The following is a 23135-nucleotide window of genomic DNA, read 5'->3' as shown; positions in this document are numbered from 1 at the left end:
TGAGGTCTCGTGGTACACTTTTAAATTAAAATGTCAGAAACAAAATTCACAATGAATCGTTCCTTGAAAAGTTACCAAATTTCTGTTCCGTTCGAAAACATAACTATAAAATTGGGAGTGACTGGGAAGATTCACATGGGCTATACCATTGCACAAAAGGGACAAATTTATAGCATAGCATAACATGTTGCTGTATTTAGTTAAATTTTTTATAAAGTCTTAAGATGAAAAACGTGTTTAAAAGTTTAAATATTCCTATAACCTCTATTTATGACATTTATGGAACTACGTGTTTTAAAACGGTTTGCCAAACCAAACGTTTACCCTCATTTCTACATTGTTGTGATTGGTATCGTCTTTTCATTCGTCGAGTGCAGACTCAACGGCGCTCTTTCTGGATTTCATAGGACATCATCTCGGATTTTTTCCCCCAGTTTTAATTAATAATAGTTGTCCTAATTGACGCCTTTAAGTTTAGTCTGAAACCATGGCTTCTTCTGATGTTGCTCGGCAGCCGGTAAGTTTTGTTTTTTGTGTGGTTTTCCAGTGACTGTTCCTGACAGCTGAGCAGGGAGTGTCCGAAGCTAACACATGCAGTCACATCCAGCTAGCCTTACTTCATAAAAGTTTTTCAAACTTGGTAGTTAAAACTATAAAATAGTGCTAACGCTTTTAGTAACTAAAGGGCATACTCGCAGAGCACTTTTTATGTTTGTTATTGTATTTTACGTGAATTTTTTCTTAGAATCTGTGTTGCGTGTTTTATGAAAGCAAGATTGTCCGAGTGGGGTTAGCATAACTTTCTGCAAGAAGCTTTGTTTGTGTAAATCAAACTATTTGTCTCATAATTGCTTGTGTGTTTGCACATTTGAACGTTAAATGATCCATTTTTGCAAAGTCATGTCATGCTAGTTTTATGCTGGTTTTAAGGTAAGAAATCAAACACTTACAAGTAATCAAACGAAAACAACAACAACAAAGTTTGTCATAAAAATCACTGACAGCTCAGATATTTGTCCCCTGATATTTGGAGTGTTGTTTTTCCTTCAGCTGGGTTGGTACTGATCATAGAAAAATAAAGCAACATCCCCCTAACAACGGACCTAATGCTTGCACTTGGCATTTCACAGGATAAAGGAGCAAGACCCCTGTCTCTAGCCGGCCATGTGGGCTTTGACAGCCTTCCGGACCAGCTTGTGAACAAGTCCATTTGCCAAGGCTTTTGCTTCAATATTCTGTGCATCGGTACATGAATATGCACAACACACAAACATGTCTTCCTGGAATCTTCACATTTTCACAATCATTTATTTTGATTTGTTTTAATAAATGCTATATTTACTCAATTTAGGCTTCTTCTTTTTAAGATGCTTGTATTTAAAAAACAAAAACAACTTTAAATACTTTTATACTGTTATGTTAAAAACCCACTCCGAGGAGAATTGTTTTTTTTTTTTTTTTTGTGTGTGTTTTTAATTTGTTCTTTTGCCATTTTTCTGATTATGCAAAACATTTTATAAAGAAAATTAAGCTTTGAATTGCATTTCTGAATAGGGAGCAGATGAAAAAAATGTAGTTTGAAAAAGCTTGTAGTTGAGATGTAGAAGCTACAATCGACAGGCCACAAGCTCGCCGCTCTGCTCCATTCTGATGCATCCACTTGCAGACAAATTGATCCATGTACTTCTTTGTTTTTCTCATCTGGGCTGGTATCTTGGCACAAAACTGTACGGCTGGATAATCTCAATATTGCGTGCCTTTTTTGCTGCACCGCTATTGTTAGGTTGGGGTTGTGAGGGGCTACAAGCTGGCAGGAGAGGTTAACGGATGAAAGCCGGTGCCTCAGAAATCGAATCGTCTTACTTCCGGGTTGGAAAAGATCTCAGGAAAATGACTCATATTTACTAAAAAATGTGTTCTTTTGTGTGCCAAAGGTAATATATTATCATATATATGGATATTGCCTACTATAAAAGACTTAAGAATAGCACGGTATAGGCCCTTTAAAATAGATCAAAGAGGGATTTTCAGTTCAATAAAAAATGTTCTTTTGTCTAACATTACAATTTTTTGTGTTTTTCTATTATCCATAGGTGAAACGGGTATTGGCAAGTCGACACTCATGGATACTTTGTTCAATACCAATTTTGAGAACTTTGAATCGTCCCACTTTGAACCTCAGGTAAAGCTGCGGGCTCAAACCTACGACCTGCAGGAGACCAATGTCAGGCTGCGTCTCACGGTGGTCAACACTGTGGGCTTTGGAGACCAAATGAACAAACAAGACAGGTGTGATTGCAAGACGTCTCAATGTGTGTCAATCATTTTAAGTAACTGATGGGAATAAATGGAAGTGAAATGCAGAAAACACCTAAGTTTGTTGTACAATATGCTGTAATTCTGAGTAACTTATCGCCGCCATATTTGTGTCCTGCAGCTATCAGCCAGTGGTGGACTACATCGACAAGCAGTTTGAGAGTTACTTGCAGGAGGAATTAAAAATCAAGCGCTCTCTGCACAATTACCACGACTCTCGAGTCCACGCATGTCTGTACTTCATTTCTCCATCTGGCCATTCCCTCAAATCCCTGGACCTTGTCACCATGAAAAAGCTGGACAGCAAGGTAGGAACTGAAACAGGAATGGTTTGGTTTCAAATCCTTACCGTGTGGAGTTTGAGCAGGTGTTTGGTGACTTTCAGTTTCTTTAGATGTCACTTTCAGAAAGGCTGCGGTGCGGCACATCACAGCTGTGTTTGTGAGTTTAGTTTTGTTACTTTATTTAAATCTGGCAAATGCAGCATTTCCTCAATATCTGCTGAGTATAAAATACCTGCGTTGAAAAATGCAAGTATTCACATTAGGGATGAAACAAGGACCCTTCAATTGCCAGGGCAAAACCTGTTACCCTGTCAGTTCTAATCAGGTTGTTAGGTTCTGGGGAATTCCCATCTTCCAGCATGTGACTCACTAAACTCCAACTCTTAGAAGCAAAAGCAGCGAAAACACAACTTTAAAATGTGTATTTGTGAACAATAAAGGACTTTAAGTGAAGTGAAAAATGCTGACAGTTTCATAAAGGAACTTTTACTCTGAAAGAAACTCTCGGAAGTGAGTCTTTCTCAGACATTTAAGTCGTGGACCAACTCTACATGGCATTCATGCTACAATTTGGCTCAGCACTGATGCTAGCTAAATGTTGCAGAGAACATTTAGTGGTGTAAAGAAATATAAGTGTTATTCTTCATCTATAAATACAAGTCTGCAGGTGTTATCGCAGCATATGTTAATGTGACATTAGCTTGTATCGCAAAACACGGCATAAACGACGATAAATGGTTACCCTAAATGCACACAACATGCATAAACAGAGAAACTATTACATTTTTTCAAATCCCAAATGCACACTACCTCCTACATTGTTCTTCATTGCTGACCATATTCGTTTAGGCTACCAGAAACAACCAGAAAAGTAGATCAATGTTCTTTGGTATGTTTCCCGACATACAAGTTCTTACCGTCTACCATTGAGATAATTTGCAAATAATTGATATTGACTTTTATTTAACCCTTGTGCTATCCTAGGCACTTTAACATTGGGAGTTGGGTCATCTAGACCCACTAGACAGTGCGCTGAACCTTTTTTCTTCAATGATTTGTGAACATAACTGGTGTCCATGGATTACATGAAATCTTTCCACCTTTATTCACCTTTGTCATGGTAGGGAGAACACGTCAATGTAACGGTGGGGTCATCTAAGATAGCACAAGGGTTAAAGAAAACTGTTGCAGTGAAATGGAAATGATGTATCAACTGTTTTTGGTTTTGCTGTTGTTCATGCATCCCTATTCATATCTTCATCGCAATATTGATCACTAATATTACACATCGGGAGTTTTCCTCATATTGTGCAGCTCTAACACAGACTTTGTATAACTGCCAAGGTACTAAATAGATTCAATTTTAATTCATAATATTCAGGCTTGTTTCAATTTACAATTAAACTGATTTGCATAAATATGGCCTTAGTTTTAAAATGTATAAACTAGATATATTTTAAGGAACAAATAGTATAAATAACTACTGAAAGTGAATAAAAGTGGACATTTTCAAAAAAAGTATAAACTCTTGCATTAAAAAAATAAATAAATAGAAGTGATTACTTTATTTGATGAATTGATGTTGCATTTTTTAGGCAAAAATCTATCTAATTATCAATCAATCTGTAAACCTAACTCTATTTTTAAATGAAAAGGAATGCAGACATGGAAAATGACAGAGGACACCTTTTCTGTCACGTTAAGGTTAAATCTAATGTATTTTTGCTAAATTGCAAATAAGGGGGTAAACTGTCATCAGCTGTAGTATGAAGCCCGCTCCTCACTGTGATGTGGCAGTGCTGCTCTCTGGAAACGAACATCCCACTACCGTAAAGAGGTCCAGCTCATCGTCACACCTCCTCTCCATTTTCCTGTTTTTGGAAAAAGCCCAGAGTTCAGTCTGAACTGAACCTCCTTCCATCACTCTTGAAGTGGTCAGGAACTTTCCCATGCTCTGTGAGTTTTTGTAGCTCTGCAGTTGCAGTAACTCTGCATTTACATGTGAAAGGGGTGGAATTCTGTAATCAACTCATGCATGCACACTTGAGTTGTCCCTTTGTGTCTCTGTACAGTGAAACTCAGAAAGAGCCGATTGTTGGTTCTGTAGCAGTGACAGACAGTGACTCAGACAGCTGTTGGAAAAAAAAAAAAAAACCCTCAATGATTTGTTTTCTCGCCTCTGCTGGGGTCAGTGGGGGTTCTGCTGAGTTGTATGGATCCATGTGTGGCCTAGAAGCATGCCTGGTGGCAACAACTCATTGCAGGCTTCCCTTTGGTGCAGTTAGTTGACAGACAGGAATGTGAGGAGGCACCAGATTGAATTCCAGGGACAGAAATACCATCTGGAACTTGTTTTTATGGACCACTTTATCTGGAAAACGTGAGAAAGAAATTCTTCATAGAAGAAAACGTTTTTATTTTACTTGTATTTGTTTGTTTTTCAGATTTTCTTTTTTTAATTTATCACTAACGATGACAAACGTTTTCTTTTGTTTCTCAGACAACCAAGCTGCTGTGTCGATACGAGTTAAATGAGTGATAAAATGAGCTGATTGTCACCACTGTGCATCTCTTCTCCATGCAGGTAAACATCATCCCAGTGATCGCCAAAGCTGACACCATCAGTAAAAGTGAACTGCACAAATTCAAAATCAAAATTATGAGTGAGTTGGTCAGCAACGGCGTCCAAATCTACCAGTTCCCGCTGGATGATGAGACGGTGGCCAAAGTCAACACCACTATGAATGTAAGAAGCAGCAGGAGTTCATACATGTACTATGATGCTGAACTGAAGTATGAACACTTGTAAGATCAGTCAGTACACATTGTCATGTTTATATATCTCAATTACAGTGAGGTAAATAAGTATTTGATCACCCTGTGATTTAGCAAGTTCTCCAACTTAGATAACATGGAGGGGTCTAAAATTTTCATCATATGTACATTTCCACAGTGAGAGACAGAATTTGAAGATAGATTCAGAAATCACGTTGTACGATTTTTTTTTTTTTAAACAATTGATTTGTATATTACTGTGACAAATAAGTATTAGATAGATTTCCTGCTGTTCTGCTTTTAAATAGTCCAACTCCACTCTGCTCATGATTCTAAATTAGTGGCACCTGTTTGAGGTCGTTAGCTTGCATAAAGGCACCTGTGCACCCCACAATCAGTCAGAAGTTTAACTACCAACATGGCCAAAACCAAAGAGCTGTCAAAAGACACAAGAGACAAAATTGTAAGTAAGTAAGTAAGTAAGTTTTATTTATATAGCGCCTTTCACAGATAAAATCACAAAGCGCTGAACAATAAACAATATATAACCCAGTAAAAGCAGAAAAACAATCTATTAAATATAATGTAAGCAAAACTAAATTGAAGAAAAATAAACAGAATAAAAGTAAAAGTAACAATCAAGCCAGTCAGCTAAAAGCATTTTTGAATAAAAGTGTCTTCAGTTGACTTTTAAAAGAATCGACGGTGTCGGCCACACGAAGGGACAGAGGGAGGGCATTCCAGAGTCTGGGGGCTATTGCCTGGAACGACCGGTCACCTCTGGTTTTGTACTTTGTCTTTACAAAGCTGGAAGTGGCTACGGGGCAATTGCCGATCAGCTTGGTGAGAAAAGAACAACTTTTGGAGCAATTGTCAGAAAATGGAAGAGGTTAATGATGACTGTCAATGTCCCTCGCAAGATCTCACCTCGTGGGGTATCGATGATGCTAAGGAAGGTGAAGAATCAGCCCAGGACTACACGGGAGGAGCTGGTCAATGACCTTAGGAGAGCTGGGACCACCGTTTCCATGGCTACTATAAGTAATACATTAAAACGTCATGGTTTAAAATCATGTATCGCACGGAAGGTTCCCCTGCTGAAGTCAGCCCATATCAAGGCCCGTCTGAAGTTTGCCAATGACCATCTTGATGATCCAGAGGAGTCATGGGAGAAAGTCTTGTGGTCAGATGAGACCAAAATAGAACTTTTTGGTCTTAACTCCATTCGGCGTGTTTGGAGTAGGAAGAAGGAGGATCATCATCCCAAGAACACCATACCTACAGTGAAGCATGGGGGTGGAAGCATCATGCTCTGGGAGTGTTTTTCTGCACAGGGGACAGGACGACTGCACTGTATTAAGGAGAGGATGAACGGGGATCTGTAGTGTGAGATATTGGGCAAAAACCTCCTTACCTCTGTCAGAGCGTTGAAGATGGGTCGTGGCTGGGTCTTTCAGGATGACAATGACCCGAAGCACACAGCCAAGAAAACCAAGGAGTGGCTCCGTAAGAAGCATATCAAGGTTCTGGAGTGGCCTAGCCGGTCTCCAGACCTAAATCCAATAGAGAATCTTTGGAGGGAGCTGAAACTCCGTGTTGCTCAGCGACAGCCCCGAACCCTGACAGATCTAGAGAAGATCTGTATGGAGGAGTGGGCCAAAATCCCTGCTGCAGTGTGTAGAAACCTAGTGAAGAACTACAGGAACCGTTTGACCTCTGTAATTGTTAACAAAGGCTTCTGTACCAAATATTAAAGTTGTTTAAATCAAGTGATCAAATACTTATTTGTCACAGTAATATACAAATAAATTGTTAAAAAAAATTGTACAACGTGATTTCTGAATGTTTTTTTCAGATTCTGTCTCTCACTGTGGAAATGCACCTATGATGAAAATTTTAGACCCCTCCATGTTATCTAAGTGGGAGAACTTGCTAAATCACAGGGTGATCAAATACTTATTGACCTCACTGTATATACATAGCTTTTTTGAAATACTTGTGGAAGTCCAGTCATACCAGCACCAACAATGACTTAAACTTTGATGTTGCGTGAAAAAAATGAGCAAAACACATTTCTGCACCACATTTATGTTGACCTTAGTTTGGTTTTGTTGTAACAAACTTTGCATTAAATTCCACTTTTGACTAAAATCCCATTTTTCATTCTGCTTTTAGGGCCATTTACCGTTTGCTGTCGTGGGCAGCACAGAGGAAGTCTGCGTCGGCAACAAGATGGTGAAGGCTCGCCAGTATCCATGGGGTGTTGTCCAGGGTAATGATGGAGCAACATGCTTGTTTCCAAGGAACCCTGACCAAAACGACTCTTATTGTGTTGGTTGTGCTTTTATTTTTTGTTTAGGTTTAAACTGTCTTTTGTTTTCCAGTGGAAAACGAGCAGCACTGTGACTTTGTGAAGCTGAGGGAGATGCTCATCTGTGTCAATATGGAGGATTTACGTGAGCAGACCCACTCCAGGCATTACGAACTCTACAGGCGCTGCAAACTGGAAGAAATGGGATTCAAGGACACAGACCCAGAGTGCAAACCAGTGAGGTGAGCTGCCTGAGCACCAACACCTGCCTCCACCCAAAATACCAAACCTGTGAGGGAACTAGGACTAGTGTGTGCTGTGTTCAGTTTGCAGCAGACCTACGAGGCCAAGCGTCAGGAATTCCTGCTGGAGCTGCAGAGGAGAGAAGATGAGATGAGGCAGATTTTTGTGCAGAGGGTGAAGGAAAAGGAAGCCGAGCTTAAGGAGGCTGAGAGAGAGGTGCTCTCACAATCACACATATATCTCACCTGTCGTGATAACATTTGCACATCAAGAAAAAAAACATGCTTCTAGTTGTCATTTGTGTTTTTTTGGCTGCATTTGTTTTAGCTGCAGAGCAGATTTGAGCAACTGAAGCGTCGCCACGCAGAAGAGAAAGCAACTCTGGAGGAAAAGAAACGGCTTTTTGAGGAGGACCAGAGCTCCTTTAACAAGAGAAAAGCTGCTACTCAACTGCTGCAAGCCCAGAACATGACGGCCAACGGCAAGAAAGACAAGGACCGCAAGAAGTAAGAGGACTCTCAATACATTAGTGATTCCCAGAAACCCTCATACAATGTATTCATTTTAGAATTGAAAAGAGGGTGAACACACAGCTTCCAATGTTTTCTTTCAGCTCCGGCTTCATGTGAAGACGCTCCATATTTTCTGCATTATAACCAATGATCTTCTGTCTGGCTCGTCTCATACCCTAACCCAAGCAGCTCCTCTGAAGCACTCCGCATGTGTGAGAAGAAAAGAGGCCAAAGTTTAAGGACTGTTTCCAAAAAGATATACCTTCATTCACATAAAATGTTATCTCTATTGTTATTTTTATGTCCTTTCCTGTATTAAGCTTATACTTAACCTTTTATTTGAATTATTATTATTTTTTTAATCGAAACTTTTTCTTATTTTAGTTTTAGCCAGACTGAGGGAAACCTGCCACAGCCGTACATACTGGGAGCTGTTTACATATCAAGACTTGTTAGACTGGAGTCCCAAAGTCTGAATTCTGAGTGGGCAGTTTTCCATTGAAAATCCTCTGTCAAGGTTATCCTGACACTTAAGCTAGCTTTCGCTCACACCTTAAAGAGAAATTTTTGATACAGTTTTTAAAAAAAACAAAACAAAACATATTTAACGGAACCAAAACATTTTAAATCAGGTTGAACAGAAGTGAAACAAAACCTTAGTTTGGTAAACTGTCACCTTTTATATGCAAAACTATTAAATGAAAAAGAAGCATTTTAGGTTTGTAGCTGTACTTTATATTAGAAGTATTTGGAAATATCTGTATTGAAATGATCTGTTACAAAAGTTGTTTTAGCTCAAAGGGCATTACAATAAATCCTGCAGCAGAAACACTAGTCTTTGTATCTCCAAAGGGAAAACACACCAATCAAACATGGCATGACCACCTACTAACTGTTTAGCATGCTTTCTTCAATGGTATCAAGAGAGCTGACATCCTTCAGAACATGGAGAAATACCTTTCGGAATTGTATGGTACTGTGCATGCAAAAAAAAAAAATAGGGTCACAATGCCGGTGTTTGTGATGAGAAAAGGGAGAAGCTTTGTTTGTGTTTGCATTATTGCATTTTTGTATTCACTTGACTCTGTACTGTAAAATGCTGCAAGGCGTAAAGAAAAATCAGTTTTTCCAAAATGGGTTATTTATATGGGAAATGGTTTTAAAGCAAAAAAAAAAAAAAAAAAAGAGCTTCTAATACAAAAAATTATTTAGTGCCTTATGTCCAAATACAAGTCCCTCCTACAGGGAAAAGTGTTGTGACTGACACATTTCTACGTCTATTTTAAAGGATGAAATAGTATTATTTGGGAACTTTTAACTAGTTTATCTTCTTTTCCAATAAAGGTTTGTATTTTTGACACGACACATTGTGTTTGTCTGCTTTGCCGCACTGTGCATTTGTTTCTACAAGCTTCACTGTTATTTTGGACAGAGATTACAGACCTGTAGTTCATACAAAAAAGATTGCACCACCTTTCTATAATTTTACATTTGTTTTTATATTTTATTTATATATATTTTTTTTTAATGCTACTGTTAGAGAAAGAAACACGTAGCACATATACTTTGATCCAAATCTATTAATTCATATTTGATTAGTTCCTGTTTGTTCTAAACGAAAAAAAGGATATGGTTTAGTTTAGATTTTTTTACATTAAAGCCAAATTTAAGATGTTAAGAGATGGGAATCTAGCAGCATCACTATTCCTGTTTACTTTGTGCTCTCATAAGGGAATTAACTGTCTATTACTTGATAAGATCTGGAGTGTTTCTCCCTCCAGCATTACTGCCCTTGCAAAGAAGGACATGGCATAAAGCAGAGGAATGCTGATCAATTTCCTGCCAGAGCCTGCAGCACCTTGCTGTTTTCAAGGAGTCAAGACCAGCAGAAAGAAAATTGGTTGCGGTAACACATGTTGAGGCATTTTTTTGACATGCTTTTAGTGATTTTATCCATATTTTCTCTGTATAGATAAAGTCTATCTCTGCACTGCAGTTCATAGGTAATTTAGGCGCTAACTGTAAGTACGCAAATCTTAAAGTCAAAATAAGGTTTATTTGAATTAGCATGAAGCACAGATAAGCTGTTGTACATGTACACACATTTTCATCCATGCACCCCTCTGACACCTTCAGGTAGTCACTCTAAATGCAAATGCAGTTCATCACTTGACACCTGCAGAAAAGACATAGTCATTTAAAAAGAGTGCTGGGGACAATCGCAAATGACCACCTGCTTCACGCCAAGGTTTTCCTCCAGAAAACAACAAAAAACAGTGATTGGAAAATAGAGGAAGCAGAAAGAAAAACAGGCATCCCTGAATAATGAACATAGAATGATAGCAAGTTGCTGTCGTAATGCCTTATAAGCCCATATTGAACACAATGTGATGAAGGTAATTCAAATTAGAGAGGGATGCGATTTTCAGGACAAATTCTTCAGGGGGAAACCATCAAATCCAAATTGACTTATGCAGGAAATGTGTTTGCTTTTGCAGCTGATTGAGTAAAGTTGTATTTTATTGAGTCATTTCCCACTTTATGGCCATTACAAAGCGAAATTAGAGTGCAAAAAAACCACAAAAGGCAAGAAAAAAAATCAGTTTCTTTTAATAGAACAAATTCATTTATTGCGAAAAATGCATTGACATGAAAAAACAATCATATCAACCACGAGTCATCAGTACAAGACTATGTATAATGATCACATGGTAGAGAGTGCTGGACGTAGCCAGCTTAGAGCATGACTTTATTTGGCACAAAAGGCCAATAAATATTCTGCACAATATAGAATTTATATATATATATAGATATATGTATATAGATTCTTTTAACCCCCAGTTTCTTAAACAGTGCCACATTCTACTTGGCTCAGTCATGATGAATGTCCATCCTGCACCAAGCTTGCTTAGTTTCCTGTGTGGAGCTGCATACAGAGGCCACACCCCCTAACGCCCCCAACACACATGCAAAAACGAATGACAAAATGGCAGAGCTCAGGCTTCCTGGAAGCGGGGTTTGTGATGCCTTGTGGCCTTAACTCGTTTGCGTCCCCACAATTGAAAATCAATCAGACCTAAAAGACAGCCTGGAACAGAAACGGTGCTGGCACATGTTCCTGGGCTAGAACTACCTTTTTTTGTTTAGTTTGTGCTCAGACTGGAACAAAAGTGATGATTGCTGTTGCTCAACACAGTCTGACTTAGAGAATGGGTACTTTATTTTGTGCATCATCATCATTATGTGTGCTGTTTTCAATAGAAACAAATTCTACTTTTTGCTGCTTAGAAATTTTCTCAAAGGTGTCACTTCAAGATTTCAAGCAAGACTGAACAACCAGGAAGCTGAGGCATATGGCAAGCTAACATCATCAGTTAAAACACATACAAAATATTTGAAAAACAGACTCTTCAAGTTTTTTTTCTTCATTTGTTTTATTATTTAAAGTGACCACTATGCAGTGGTTTTATTCCTGATGTTCGGACTGTTGTAAACTTGTTCTCTTCAGATCCGGCGGTGAAGAAGAGACAGCTGGGATCTGCTGATCTCAGCACACATGTGGACTTGTGCTTTGGACACAATACAAACTCCAGCTCAGACACAAATAGGACAGATGCAGAAAAATCTCTATTCTGGGTTTTGTGCAGAGCTTTTCTGGGATCTGCTGGTTTTTTTCATCAGTCTTAACCTGACTGAGCTGTATAAAAATGAATGGATAGGCTTTCTGGACTGATAGAAGTAAACAATCAGAAATTGGGAACCGGTCTACCTAAAATACTGTGGAATTGTGTGTGTGTGTTAACATCAGTAGGCACTCTGGTTTCACTGAAGGGTTTTAAAGGCCAATAAGGAGAGTTTTAGTTTAATAATTCTAATAACACCCAATTTTAGCTCACACGAATAACAGAGATTGAAGACTTAGACCAAAAGAAAAAAAAAATCAAGGTAAAAAAACCACATAAAAGTTGTCATAATATGAAAAAAAAAACAATTCAAGTTATAATATGTGTTCTTGTCTCATCTAATACTACATTGACCAAATGTTAATCGATACCAGGTTTCTACTCCACGGTCCTTTGAGAAAATCCAGATATGTTTTTTTGTCTACTTTTTATATTCTTGGAACTGCTCTCACTTTTTAAAAAAAATAACAAACGAAACAGAATAATTTCTTCTTTTGAATCTGCATGTCATCTAATTGAAATGCTTTCTAAAGTCTCAGAGATGTTTGTTAAGAAAAAAGCGGTTTTATTATTTAGTCCTAAATCTTACAAAGAAAAAACTTGAGGTAAAGATTTTTTCTGCGACATGAATCCGTTTGGCAGTAAAGACTCCATAGTGTTTTGTCAAATACAGACACTCGGTTTAATAATAGTTGTTTGATAATTAAAAAATGCTTCTCAGCTGACATGATCAGTAGCTGTTTTTGCTTCATTCTGATCTTGTGCGGAAAGAAGAAACCAATAAATAAACAAATAAACTGCATTTTTGTGTCTCTGCTTTTGTTTCAGTCCGAAAGGAACAGAGCCGATGTGCTTTTTTTGATTACAGAGAAAATAAAATATATAGTGGCAGAATTTCAAAATAACTGAGTCCAGGCTTTGAGTCCAAAAAGGTTAAGGCTGGCAATCACGCTTTGTAGATGTTTTTTGACAGGATTTTTTAACAAGAAAACCAAGAAAAAAATGAATTTGAAAGGTGAAAAAAGTCCTAATTCCACCAATTTGTGCTTATAGGCAAAAAAGGAAAAAAATAAAAATCCCCTTTGACAAGTAAATACATATTAAAATCATTGTAGATACAGTAAAAACGTTTTGTGACCAACTGCATTAGTTTTACTCTTAATCCTAAAAAAAATAAAGAACCACAGAAACGAAAATCAATTCTATATAGTTCCATATTTTGTTTGGCGCAACATTTTCTTTGTTTTTTGTTTTTTTACATTCAAAAAGCTGGTTTATTCTGATCATTTAGGATTCTTTGTAGGTAAACCCTTATAAAACTAAAATATGTCATAGACCCTTATGTAATATATAAATATAAAAATGAATGAGCTAATTCAGACAAAACGTTTGCACCACTTATTTTAAATAAAATCTCTTGAGACAAATCATCACAGCAGGACAACACAAACCACCTAATACAACATATGAAAAAAATGAAAAATGCTACATGCAGTTATATATATCAAGTACAAAATAAAACGATGTGCTTGTTGTCACAGACTAGATGCAGAGATGTGCTTGCAATGATCTCAGAGAGCTGGCTTGTGGGCTTCCTTCATTGCCTATCTGGACTCTTTTCACTTCAAATAAGCACACAGATTCAAGTTGTGAGGTCTCATGGGAAAAGCAGAGCTAATGCTTTTTGTCCTAGTTTGTGCTGGTAAAAAAGGAGAAAGGGGCACATTTTCTGTCTTCTTTGAACTTGTGCCTTTAGTAGTCAACATTGCAGGTCTTAAACAAAACCGGAGGGTGAACCATTCCCTGCTGGCTGGGTCGCTGGTCAAAGCCAGAAATAGCTGTTCTGTGTAGGATATTTGTTTTTGTTGTTTTTTTGGACTAATATGAGCTTCTAAGGACTTTTGCCAGAAGTTATGCATTGTGGCTTCAGTGAATATTTTTCAACTCTTTTACATTAAGTTTCACTGCTAAACAATAGAAGTCTCTGGGAAAAAAAAGGCTGTTTTTGTACACATCACAGTGGATAAGCCACTTCCTCTTAAGGACAGTTCCATAGTTTAAAGTAAATATGAATGGATTTCAACCCGAATAATGAACACTCAGATATGGGAAATCAATGTTAACATTTGCATCATATGTGCTTATTTTGATTTGCGCTGGCTGTGTTTGCAGGGTCATGTATTGTCTTTTTGAAGCTCAAAAGCTCTCAACAAAGCTGCCTGGAAACAGGCCGGTCTGTCCCGTCCTCTGCAGGGTGCCTTTGTACCAACCGTCCTCCCTCTTCTTATGAACAAACACAACATCCCCTTCTCGCAGCTCGATCTCCGCCTCACTCTGAGGAGGGTAGGGAACCAACACGCGATACCTGCCAAAAAAAGAAAGAAAAAAAAAAAGGTTTGATTTATTTGTTAGTCTGTCTGTCTACACCAGCTAATCATTCCACCATGGCCTGACTTAATAATAATAATAATAATACATTTTATTTAAAAGCGCCTTTCAAAACACCCAAGGTCACTGTACAAAGTTAGAGGTAAAACACAATAAAATCACAAGTTAAAAACAATAAATAAATTGGATTCATTAATAAAATCAGCTGACAGAAAATGAGAAACTGTGTTCCGGAAATGCAAGCTTGAACAGAAAGGTTTTGAGTCTGGATTTGAAGATCAGAAAGGAGTCAGTGTTACGGAGGTCTGGGGGGAGAGAGTTCCAGAGTTGGGGAGCAGAGCGACTGAAGGCACGGCTCCCCATGGTAACCATACGGGCCGGAGGGACAGAGAGCTGAAGGGAGGAAGAAGATCGAAGAGAGCGAGAGGGAGTGTTAACATGGAGGAGATTAGAGAGATAGGAGGGAGCCAGGCTATGGAGGGCTTTGAAAGTGTAGAGAAGGAGCTTGAACTTAATCCTAAAGGCTACTGGAAGCCAGTGCAACTGCTGGAGAACGGGAGTGATGTGATGGAAGGAGGGGGTTCTGGTGATGATGCGGGCAGCTGAATTCTGGACCAATTGAAGCTTATTTAGAGTTTTGTTGGGAAGACCATAGAGAAGAGCATTACAATAGTCGAGACGAGAAGTGACCAGACTATGAACTAAAATGGAGGCAGAGTGGATGGTGAGGGAGGGGCGGAGACGATTAATATTACGTAAATGATAGTAGGCTGACCGAGTAATGCTATTGATGTGGGATTGAAATGATAATGTACTATCAAGGATGACACCCAGACTCTTTACTTGAGGGGAGGGGAAAACTGGAGAGGAATCGATGGAAAGGTTAAAATAAGGAATTTTGGAAAGGGTGGATTTGGAACCTACGAGGAGTAATTCAGTTTTATCACTGTTAAGTTTGAGGAAGTTTAGGGTGAATCAGGTTTTTATTTCAGACAGGCAGGAGGAGAGGGAGGCAGGTGGAATACAAGAGTTGGGTTTACTGGACAGATAGAGCTGAGTGTCATCCGCGAAACAATGAAAATCAATATTGAATTTACGAAATATATTGCCAAGGGGTAGCAGGTAGGTAATGAAGAGGAGGGGACCGAGGACAGAACCTTGAGGAACACCAGATGAAATGAGTGAGGGTTGGGATTTGAAAGAATTCAGTTGAATAAACTGAGTGCGGCTTGAAAAATAAGAATGAAACCAGCGGAGGGGGGTGGACTCGATACCGAGGGGTGAAAGTCTGTGGAGAAGGATGGAGTGAGATATGGTGTCAAATGCTGCACTCAAGTCGAGGAGGATGAGGATGGTGAAGAGTCCAGAATCAGCTGCAAGGAGAAGGTCATTGGTGATTTTTAGTAGGGCAGTTTCTGTGCTATGATGGGGACGGAAACCAGATTGAAAGGGTTCAAAAAGATCATTTTGGGTGAGGTGATGGGAAAGTTGGGAGGCGACAATTTTTTCAAGAATTTTTTAAATGAAGGGGAGGTTAGAAATAGGACGAAGATTATGAAAGGAATTGGGGTCTGAGCCGGGTTTTTTTAGGATGGGTCTGACGGCAGCGATCTTGAGGAGTGAGGGGACAATACCTGATGTCAATGAGGAGTGAATAATGGCACAAATGAAAGGAAGAAGAGAAGGAAGGCAGGATTTAACCAGGGATGTTGGTAGGGGATCTAGCAAACATGTGGATGGTTTGGACTTATGGATGAGGCGGGAAATTTCACTGGGATCAGGGAGGAAAAAGGAAGTGAATATATGAGTTACAGAAAATGAGTCAGACGGGGTGGGAGGAGAGGTGGAGGAATGGAGATGCTGATGGATATCTAAAATTTTCTGGTTAAAGAATAATTGAAGAGAATTACAGTGCTCATCTGAATAAAAATGAGGGGGAAAACTGTTACGGGGTTGAAAGACATCATCCATTAGAGAAAACAGCATTTTGGAATTTCCCTTATTTGCATCAATCAGTTGAGTGAAGTATTTTGTTTTAGTGTTAGAAACCAAGTCCTTGTATTGTAAAATCTGTTCATTGTATATTTCCTTATGGACGGGAGAGCCAGTTTTTTTGCAGAGCCGCTCCAACTGGCGGCATTTGGCTTTCATTTTATGGAGTTCAGGGGTGAACCAGGGGGAAGATTTAACAAATAAAACAGACCGGGTTTTTACAGGAGCGAAATTGTTAAGAACATCTAAAAGGCAGTTATTATAAAAAGAAACCAGATCATCAGGGTTGGACGAGTTTGGGAAAGGAATGCGCTCCAACTGAGAAGAAAACAGCTCCACATTTATATTCTTAATGTTTCGGAAGGAGATGAGGCGAGTGGGTTTGATCTCAGATAAAATCAAGGGGATGCTAAAAGAAACAAGATGGTGATCAGTCATAGCAAGTTCATCTGTGGAACAGTTAGAGGGGGTTAACCCAGAGCAGCAGACCAGGTCCAGAATGTGTCCCTTAGCACTTAATGACAATCTTCTAGACGTCTGGCTATCACCTAGTCTTTAAATATAACACTGCCTATTTATAAAGTCTCTGCCATACTTCCTGCTGATCGGGTGGTTCAAGATTTTGACTGACAAGACCCACCATTTTCAGGTAATTGCCAGCCCCTCGGGCAAGAGTAGTTGAAGGAAAACAAGCTAGGATCATGGTTGATTGCTCTGGCATATTTTATTAATATCTGTGGCAAATACTTTGTACTATTACAAATTTTTTAAAAGCCTTGATTTCAAAAGTTGGCTTTAAAATATTGTCCTTGGAATATAAAACTTTTTAACTAATAAAGACAGAAATGATATTTCAAATCATTTCCAAAGAAATATAAATGTTTCTGGATATAAAATATCCAAATATTATTTACCCTTCTACAATAACTTTGAAAGGAATTAAAAGAATTTCCGATAAGGATTTTAGAACTATTGTTTTTTGAGGGTAAATACAAGTTATAAAAATGTTTAATACTTTTGGATTATAGACATAAACTTGACATTATTGAAGCCTAAATAACCAATAAATGTCAACATGAGTGCAAAACGTGTTCTTTACTTCTGACTCGTCACCTGAAGGAGTGAGGAGCAGCATTAGCTGTTCTGTAATGAAAATATTTGATGATGTACCTCTGCTGGATATTACACTGAAAGGCATGGCTTAAATGTTATCACTTGTATGACACAACTGTGGAATCAAGTTTACAATCTTTAAGCCCCAGTGATATATTCTATGAATAAACTAACGAGATAATAAAAATCATGTAACATCTTAGCAGTGTATGTTAAATTATGAATTATAAAAACCTTTGATAGATCAAAAACAGGTTTCTAATGTTTGCTGAATACATTTTATAATCCTAATTTCATAATACATAAAACTATTTTTCAAATAAAAATATGCCAGATGCACATATTGTGTGGACACTGATCCAATTTTTAAAGTTACATGGTTTTTGATGTCATCTGAATGTTATGGAATTCATTTCAGAAGACTTGAACCCACAAAAAAATCCCAAAGGTTGTTCTAAATTTGCATGATTTTAGAATATTGGACTGGTTGTATTCAAGCCTTGAGACTAGAACAGGGGTGTTCAACCATTTTGCAAAGAGGGCCAGATTTGGTGAGGAGAAAATGTGTGAGGGCCAACCATTCAGGATGCATTCTTTGACCCTTATGATAATATTAAATGCAAATTAACTATCTTGTAGATTTGTTTTTTTGCAATGGGATAAATAAAATAGAATTATATCTCAATACATTTTTACCAAAATTACAGTGAGTGTCATGTTTAAAGACCAGAAATAAAAAAAAGAAAAAGTCTGTCTGGAAAAAAAAAGAAAAAAAATCTTTTGTCAACATCAAATCTGGGTTCATACGAAAATTTATGTGTTGCTCACAAGTAAATGCTCAATGTAAACTTCTAAATTTGAATCCCCTGAACAGGAAAACAAAACAAATAGTTATCCGATACAGAAGTACAAACCATTGTAATTATATGATCATTTGGCCTCTAAGGCCCTGAAGGTCATCCTACTTGACCTTCAGGGTTTTGCCATAGGTTTACGACATACTGTAATCAAGCCAATCACGATAAAAAATGTTAGTTTTTAGGAAGTGCTGGGGTCCGCATTATATTGATATTATGATAGGAGCCAGTAGACAGTTGAATGCGGGCTGCATTTGGCCCACAGGCCGGGGTTTGGACGTGTCTGCTCTAGAATGTTGTCATGTGCTCAGTGGTATCATCTTAAATCACCTTTCAAGTGCTGTTGTTTTACCAGCTTTGTCAAAGTATCTTCTAGAATTGTGCAAATGTCCTTACAGTATTCTTCTTGTGTTAGGAAGACCCACCTCTCTCTTGACAAGGGTTTGGGTTCGGGCCGGAAGACCATCAAAGCACTGCCAGCTCGTGTTGCTGGGGGTGACATGGGAAAGTTAGTATCCAGTGAACCTGACTTCCTGTGCAGAGGCTCCAGCCCTATTGCACCTGCCATCTCACTCTCGATTGGACAGGAGCCGGCTCTCCCCTGCGATGACAGTGGACAGGAACCTGAGCGGGCATGGTGGTGATGGTGGTGCGAGTTCTGAGTGGGGTCAGTGGCCACAGCGCCTTGGCCGACCAGTGAGGGGTCATGGGTGGGTGGAGAAGATGTGGGCGAGCGAGGTTTCTTCTTGGCGGCTGCACCTGACAAGAGCTTTAACAAGCCCGCTGCTTTTCTCTCCTTCTGGAGGGTTGACAATTGGAAGTGGACAGAAAAGAGAGAGGCACAACGACAGGAGATAAAATAAATAAATACAATTTTATCAAAACTGACACTGATCTTAACTTCCTGAAACATTTTTTCTTTAACAAGTTAAAAATATCAGTCTTTGTCACATGAACTCATTTAACCTTTAGCTCATTTAACTCTTGTAACTTTAAAGGCATAAAAAAAAACTTAAAGTTAAACCTTAAAGTTCTAGTTGTTACCAGAAGCACATGAAATTCTAATTTTCCTTGATGTTTCATTCAAGCTGAAATACTTAAATAAAATGAGGCAGGGAGCAAAAGAAAGGCAGAGGGATGAGTGGAACAGAGTGGGCGTCAAAAGAGAACAGAGGAGAGTAGGCGAAGAGAGAGCAAGGTGAAGTGATATTGGCAAAAAAAACATCACTCTCTCTCTTCTTTCATCTGCAAATCTTAAAGGCTTAATCTGCCTGCTGTAAATGTGAAAGCCTGTCTGTTCACAGTATGCCACCTGATTTGTGTTATTGCTGAAGGAACCAGTAGAGAGCAGCACACGCTCACACAAACGCCGTCATGCAAGTCAAATCCTTCGCTCATTCAAATTGGAGTCATTTTTAATTATATGCTGACTTGATCTAAATGCAATTCAATAGTTTTTCATCTACAACTGCAGATATTTGTGTAGCTTGAATGTTTCCCCATACTACAATTCCACTTTCTTTTGAATTTTTGTCAGGGAATTCATGAAAGACAAAATAAAAATACACATTTTTAATAACATTTCTCATACCTTTTTGTTTATTCCACTCTTCTTTTTCTTTCTATTTTTCCCCAAAATAAGTCTCCTTACAACTCCTCAATATAAGTATGATGTTTTTATTATGGTTCAATTTGGTCTACATCCCTAAAGAAACATTGTCTTAGCAGACATGAGTGGTGGGGCTTCATGCCAGCTGCATAAGTTTAGCAATGGTTGCATTTGTTGCTACAAAATACAATCATAAGTGATCAAAAAAGCAACTTTACACTTGCCTGAACATAGTGTACATTCCTGTTTAATGCGCAGAGATTCACTTATTAGTTATACATGAATTTCGAAGTGATCGAAATAAAAATGTAAGAACAGAAATTTGGTTCAAATAGATTCATAATTTAAATGTAAGCACTTTCTTTGTAAAATATAAAATACTTTTGTATAATTGTGGTAAATAAAAAAAGAACACAAGCCAAGAAGCAGTATCCGACAGCTTAAATAAGTGTTAGAAGATGAGCCTCACCTTCTCTGCTTTGGGGGCCAGACTCCCAGAGGTTGGAGTGTGTGAAGGGCCTGGAGATGGTGTTTGTGGACTGGCTGGATCCCCATTGAGCAGCACAGGCGACATGTTTGGAGGCGTGAGGCAGGAAAGAGGTGAGGACAGCGAGAGGATGGGTCGTGAAGCGGGGGAGGATAGAGGAGAAGGCCCTAAGCTGGAGCCCGGAGAAACCATAGAAAGAGGACGGCCTGACTGGCCGGAGCAGCGGGAAGGAGATGAGCTTTGGGGACGCAAGGGAGATAATGCCACAGTGGGACGCTCTGGGCTTCCAGCAGGTGGACTGTGAACTAAAATGGACAAAAGATTACATGTATGTTGTAAGCTTTCATTTAGAATTAAAAGAGAACATTTAAACAAATGAGTGCCAGAAATAATGGCTACATTTCACAATTTCAAAAAAAAAAAGTATATCTTGTTGTTTTTTTTTTACAGCAAAATCCTAATGAGCTATTCTGAGTGAATGCATTGTGCTGTCATATTAGTAGCTAGGCTGTGACCTGAATCACAAAATTTACATAAAGCATGCTTAGTCCATTGAAGGACCCTTTTAAATGAAAGACAACTTCACAGTCTGAGTATCAAGAACACATACTTCATTTCCAAGAATCTATTTATTTTTCTACAAAAACAACTAAACAACTACAAAACTCCAGGAGATTAAAGCAAAAATATAATTTTCCAAAAAATAAAATTTAAAATCCCATAGTCTAAGCTTCTTAGAAATTTGTCTTGCACTGGCGCGCTTGTCACAAATATAGAAGTGCAGGAAAAAATAGTCACTAACAAAACACAAATGCGCATCTGCACGCATTAACAATTACACCCAAATGCACACGTTTGCACAGCTTTTCTTGTTCGGACATTTCACTGACTTCCAATGTTTTTACAGTCTCACCTAATGTTCATCTATTAACAGTTGATGCCTTGTCCTCCACATTAAACTGACCTCCCTTGTATCTTATCTGTACTGCTTCACACGTATATCCACAGGGTTTGTAGCCACCTGCTTGGCTACAATTTGGGACTCAGCTAAAATCCTAAGGGAGTTGTGCTGGTCTTGTGATTAAAAAAACAAGAAAAGAAACCCTGAACACTAAACACTATGCACATACTTCACTTTGTAATCAAGAACAGATGTGTGTGCATTTGTGTGTGTGTGAGAAAGAAATCAATGAAAGAGCAGAGACAAAAAAGGGGAAAGAAATGGGGCGAGAATGGAGCAGCTCTGTCATTATACCTTCATAAAACAAAAAACACAATGATGTCATTTGACTGAGTGGGCATGTGTGTGTCAGAGTGTGTATGTGTGTGTTATTCATAGCAATGAGTACTCTCCAGCCTCCCTAAAGAGATGTTCACTATTATTTTCTCAAAGAAAGACAGACAGGATACAAAGGGAAGGGAAAGAAGGAGGGAGGAGAAATGAAAAGAATCAGTGGAGAGCAAGGCCGATTTGATCTCAAATGTTGTGTAGACACAAGTGTGTGTATGTGGATGTGTGTGCGTTTGCAGCAAGCTCTTCCTGGCATGAAAAGCAACACAGCAGTTGTACTAAATCCTTCTATGTATTGGTTTGCTCTTCAGTGATTACTTTTAACAGTTTTACATCTAAAATTCCCTCTGAGTTGAGAAAAGATACAGAGCAACCATGTGTCTGCAGCAAAACATTGACATTGGAAATTTCTGCCAACAACAGTACACATAAAACCTGTGCCTTCAAACTATGGAGAACGTTGTCACACCAATGATTTCCCGTTGGAACAACTTGAGAAAACTCTTTCATTCATCCAAGTGTTGTCTTAGGCTGAACTCATAGTGCCAGTGTCTAAGTTACACGATGGAAGAAATATGGACATTTTTCTTGGATGGTAAAATTTCCAGCTTCATAGAAGTTCCAAGGTGTAGCTGCTCTAATAAATAGTCACAAACTTTCAGGCAAACCAACGTTTGGAAAAACACTTGAACCACTCCATGGTAAAGTAAAAATAACAACTTCAATCATGTTTTTTTGTACCTTTTTTGGCTTTCAAGACAGTTGAAGTTAGTTGAAGCACTGAGTCATGCAATAATCTTCAAGCCAAAGCTGTGCATTACCATGAATTCGGAATGGCATCTAGTTTGCCTGCTGTTCTATCTTTTATAGACAAAAGCTTAAATGCGCATTGCTTTGCAACTCCGTCATCGCTTCCTCCAAATAACAAATATTTAATTTGATGTAATGAAAATAATCTGTTTTGAAGCTGTACGCTTGTCACTTTACTGTGTGCGCATTTAGTAACATCTGCAGGCCCTTCACTGCTGCAATCCTAAACTATCTATGACTTCAAAATCTGAGTGCACCCAAAAAAGTTCTGGCTTTCTTTAGAGGTTCTTGGTCGGTTACAGATGAGAATCTTGGCCTCAACATTAGTCTGTTTTAGCTGGTTTCTACCGGTTTCCCTCTGTTTGATTAATTATTACCTTTGTTATGAATTTTCTTTAGTTAGCACTCTTTTTATTAAGTTAAATACATTTCCTTCTTAAACTTTTTTACTCTTTTTCTGCTTT

General features: G+C 38.4%; 2 protein-coding genes across 5 annotated transcripts in view; one reads left to right on the top strand and one right to left on the bottom strand.

Moving 5' to 3' along the window:
* The first annotated feature begins 118 nt into the window (after positions 1-118).
* On the top strand, positions 119-9804 carry septin10 (septin 10). The gene is made up of 10 exons (XM_004081695.5): positions 119-517; positions 1131-1245; positions 2094-2289; positions 2438-2624; positions 5185-5346; positions 7551-7647; positions 7760-7928; positions 8013-8145; positions 8257-8435; positions 8543-9804. Exons 1-10 carry the CDS (start codon positions 488-490, stop codon positions 8556-8558), a joined length of 1284 nt encoding a protein of 427 aa, XP_004081743.1. The 5' UTR covers positions 119-487; the 3' UTR covers positions 8559-9804.
* A 1230-nt stretch (positions 9805-11034) lies between these two features.
* LOC105356810 (E3 ubiquitin-protein ligase SH3RF3) overlaps positions 11035-23135 on the bottom strand; it is a 106454-nt gene continuing 94353 nt past the window's right edge. Inside the window, exons 8-11 of one of the 4 annotated variants that reach the window (XM_023951220.2) lie at positions 20553-20875; positions 19036-19273; positions 18900-18963; positions 14194-14489 (exon numbers count right to left, since the gene is read on the bottom strand). In XM_023951220.2, coding sequence (XP_023806988.1) covers positions 14321-14489; positions 18900-18963; positions 19036-19273; positions 20553-20875 — 794 coding nt within the window. In that variant the 3' untranslated portion in view covers positions 14194-14320. Of the gene's footprint in view, positions 14490-18899; positions 19274-20552; positions 20876-23135 lie in introns of all 4 variants that reach the window. The other 3 variants (XM_023951222.2, XM_078939872.1, XM_023951219.2) reach the window with 3 other exon arrangements.

This window comes from Oryzias latipes, chromosome 21, assembly GCF_053564925.1.
Source record: "Oryzias latipes strain Hd-rR chromosome 21, Olatipes_Hd-rR_3.1".
Taxonomy (NCBI): domain Eukaryota; kingdom Metazoa; phylum Chordata; class Actinopteri; order Beloniformes; family Adrianichthyidae; genus Oryzias; species Oryzias latipes.
The sequence above is the reverse complement of the archived record's forward strand: the minus strand, read 5'-3'. Positions and strand labels throughout refer to the sequence as shown.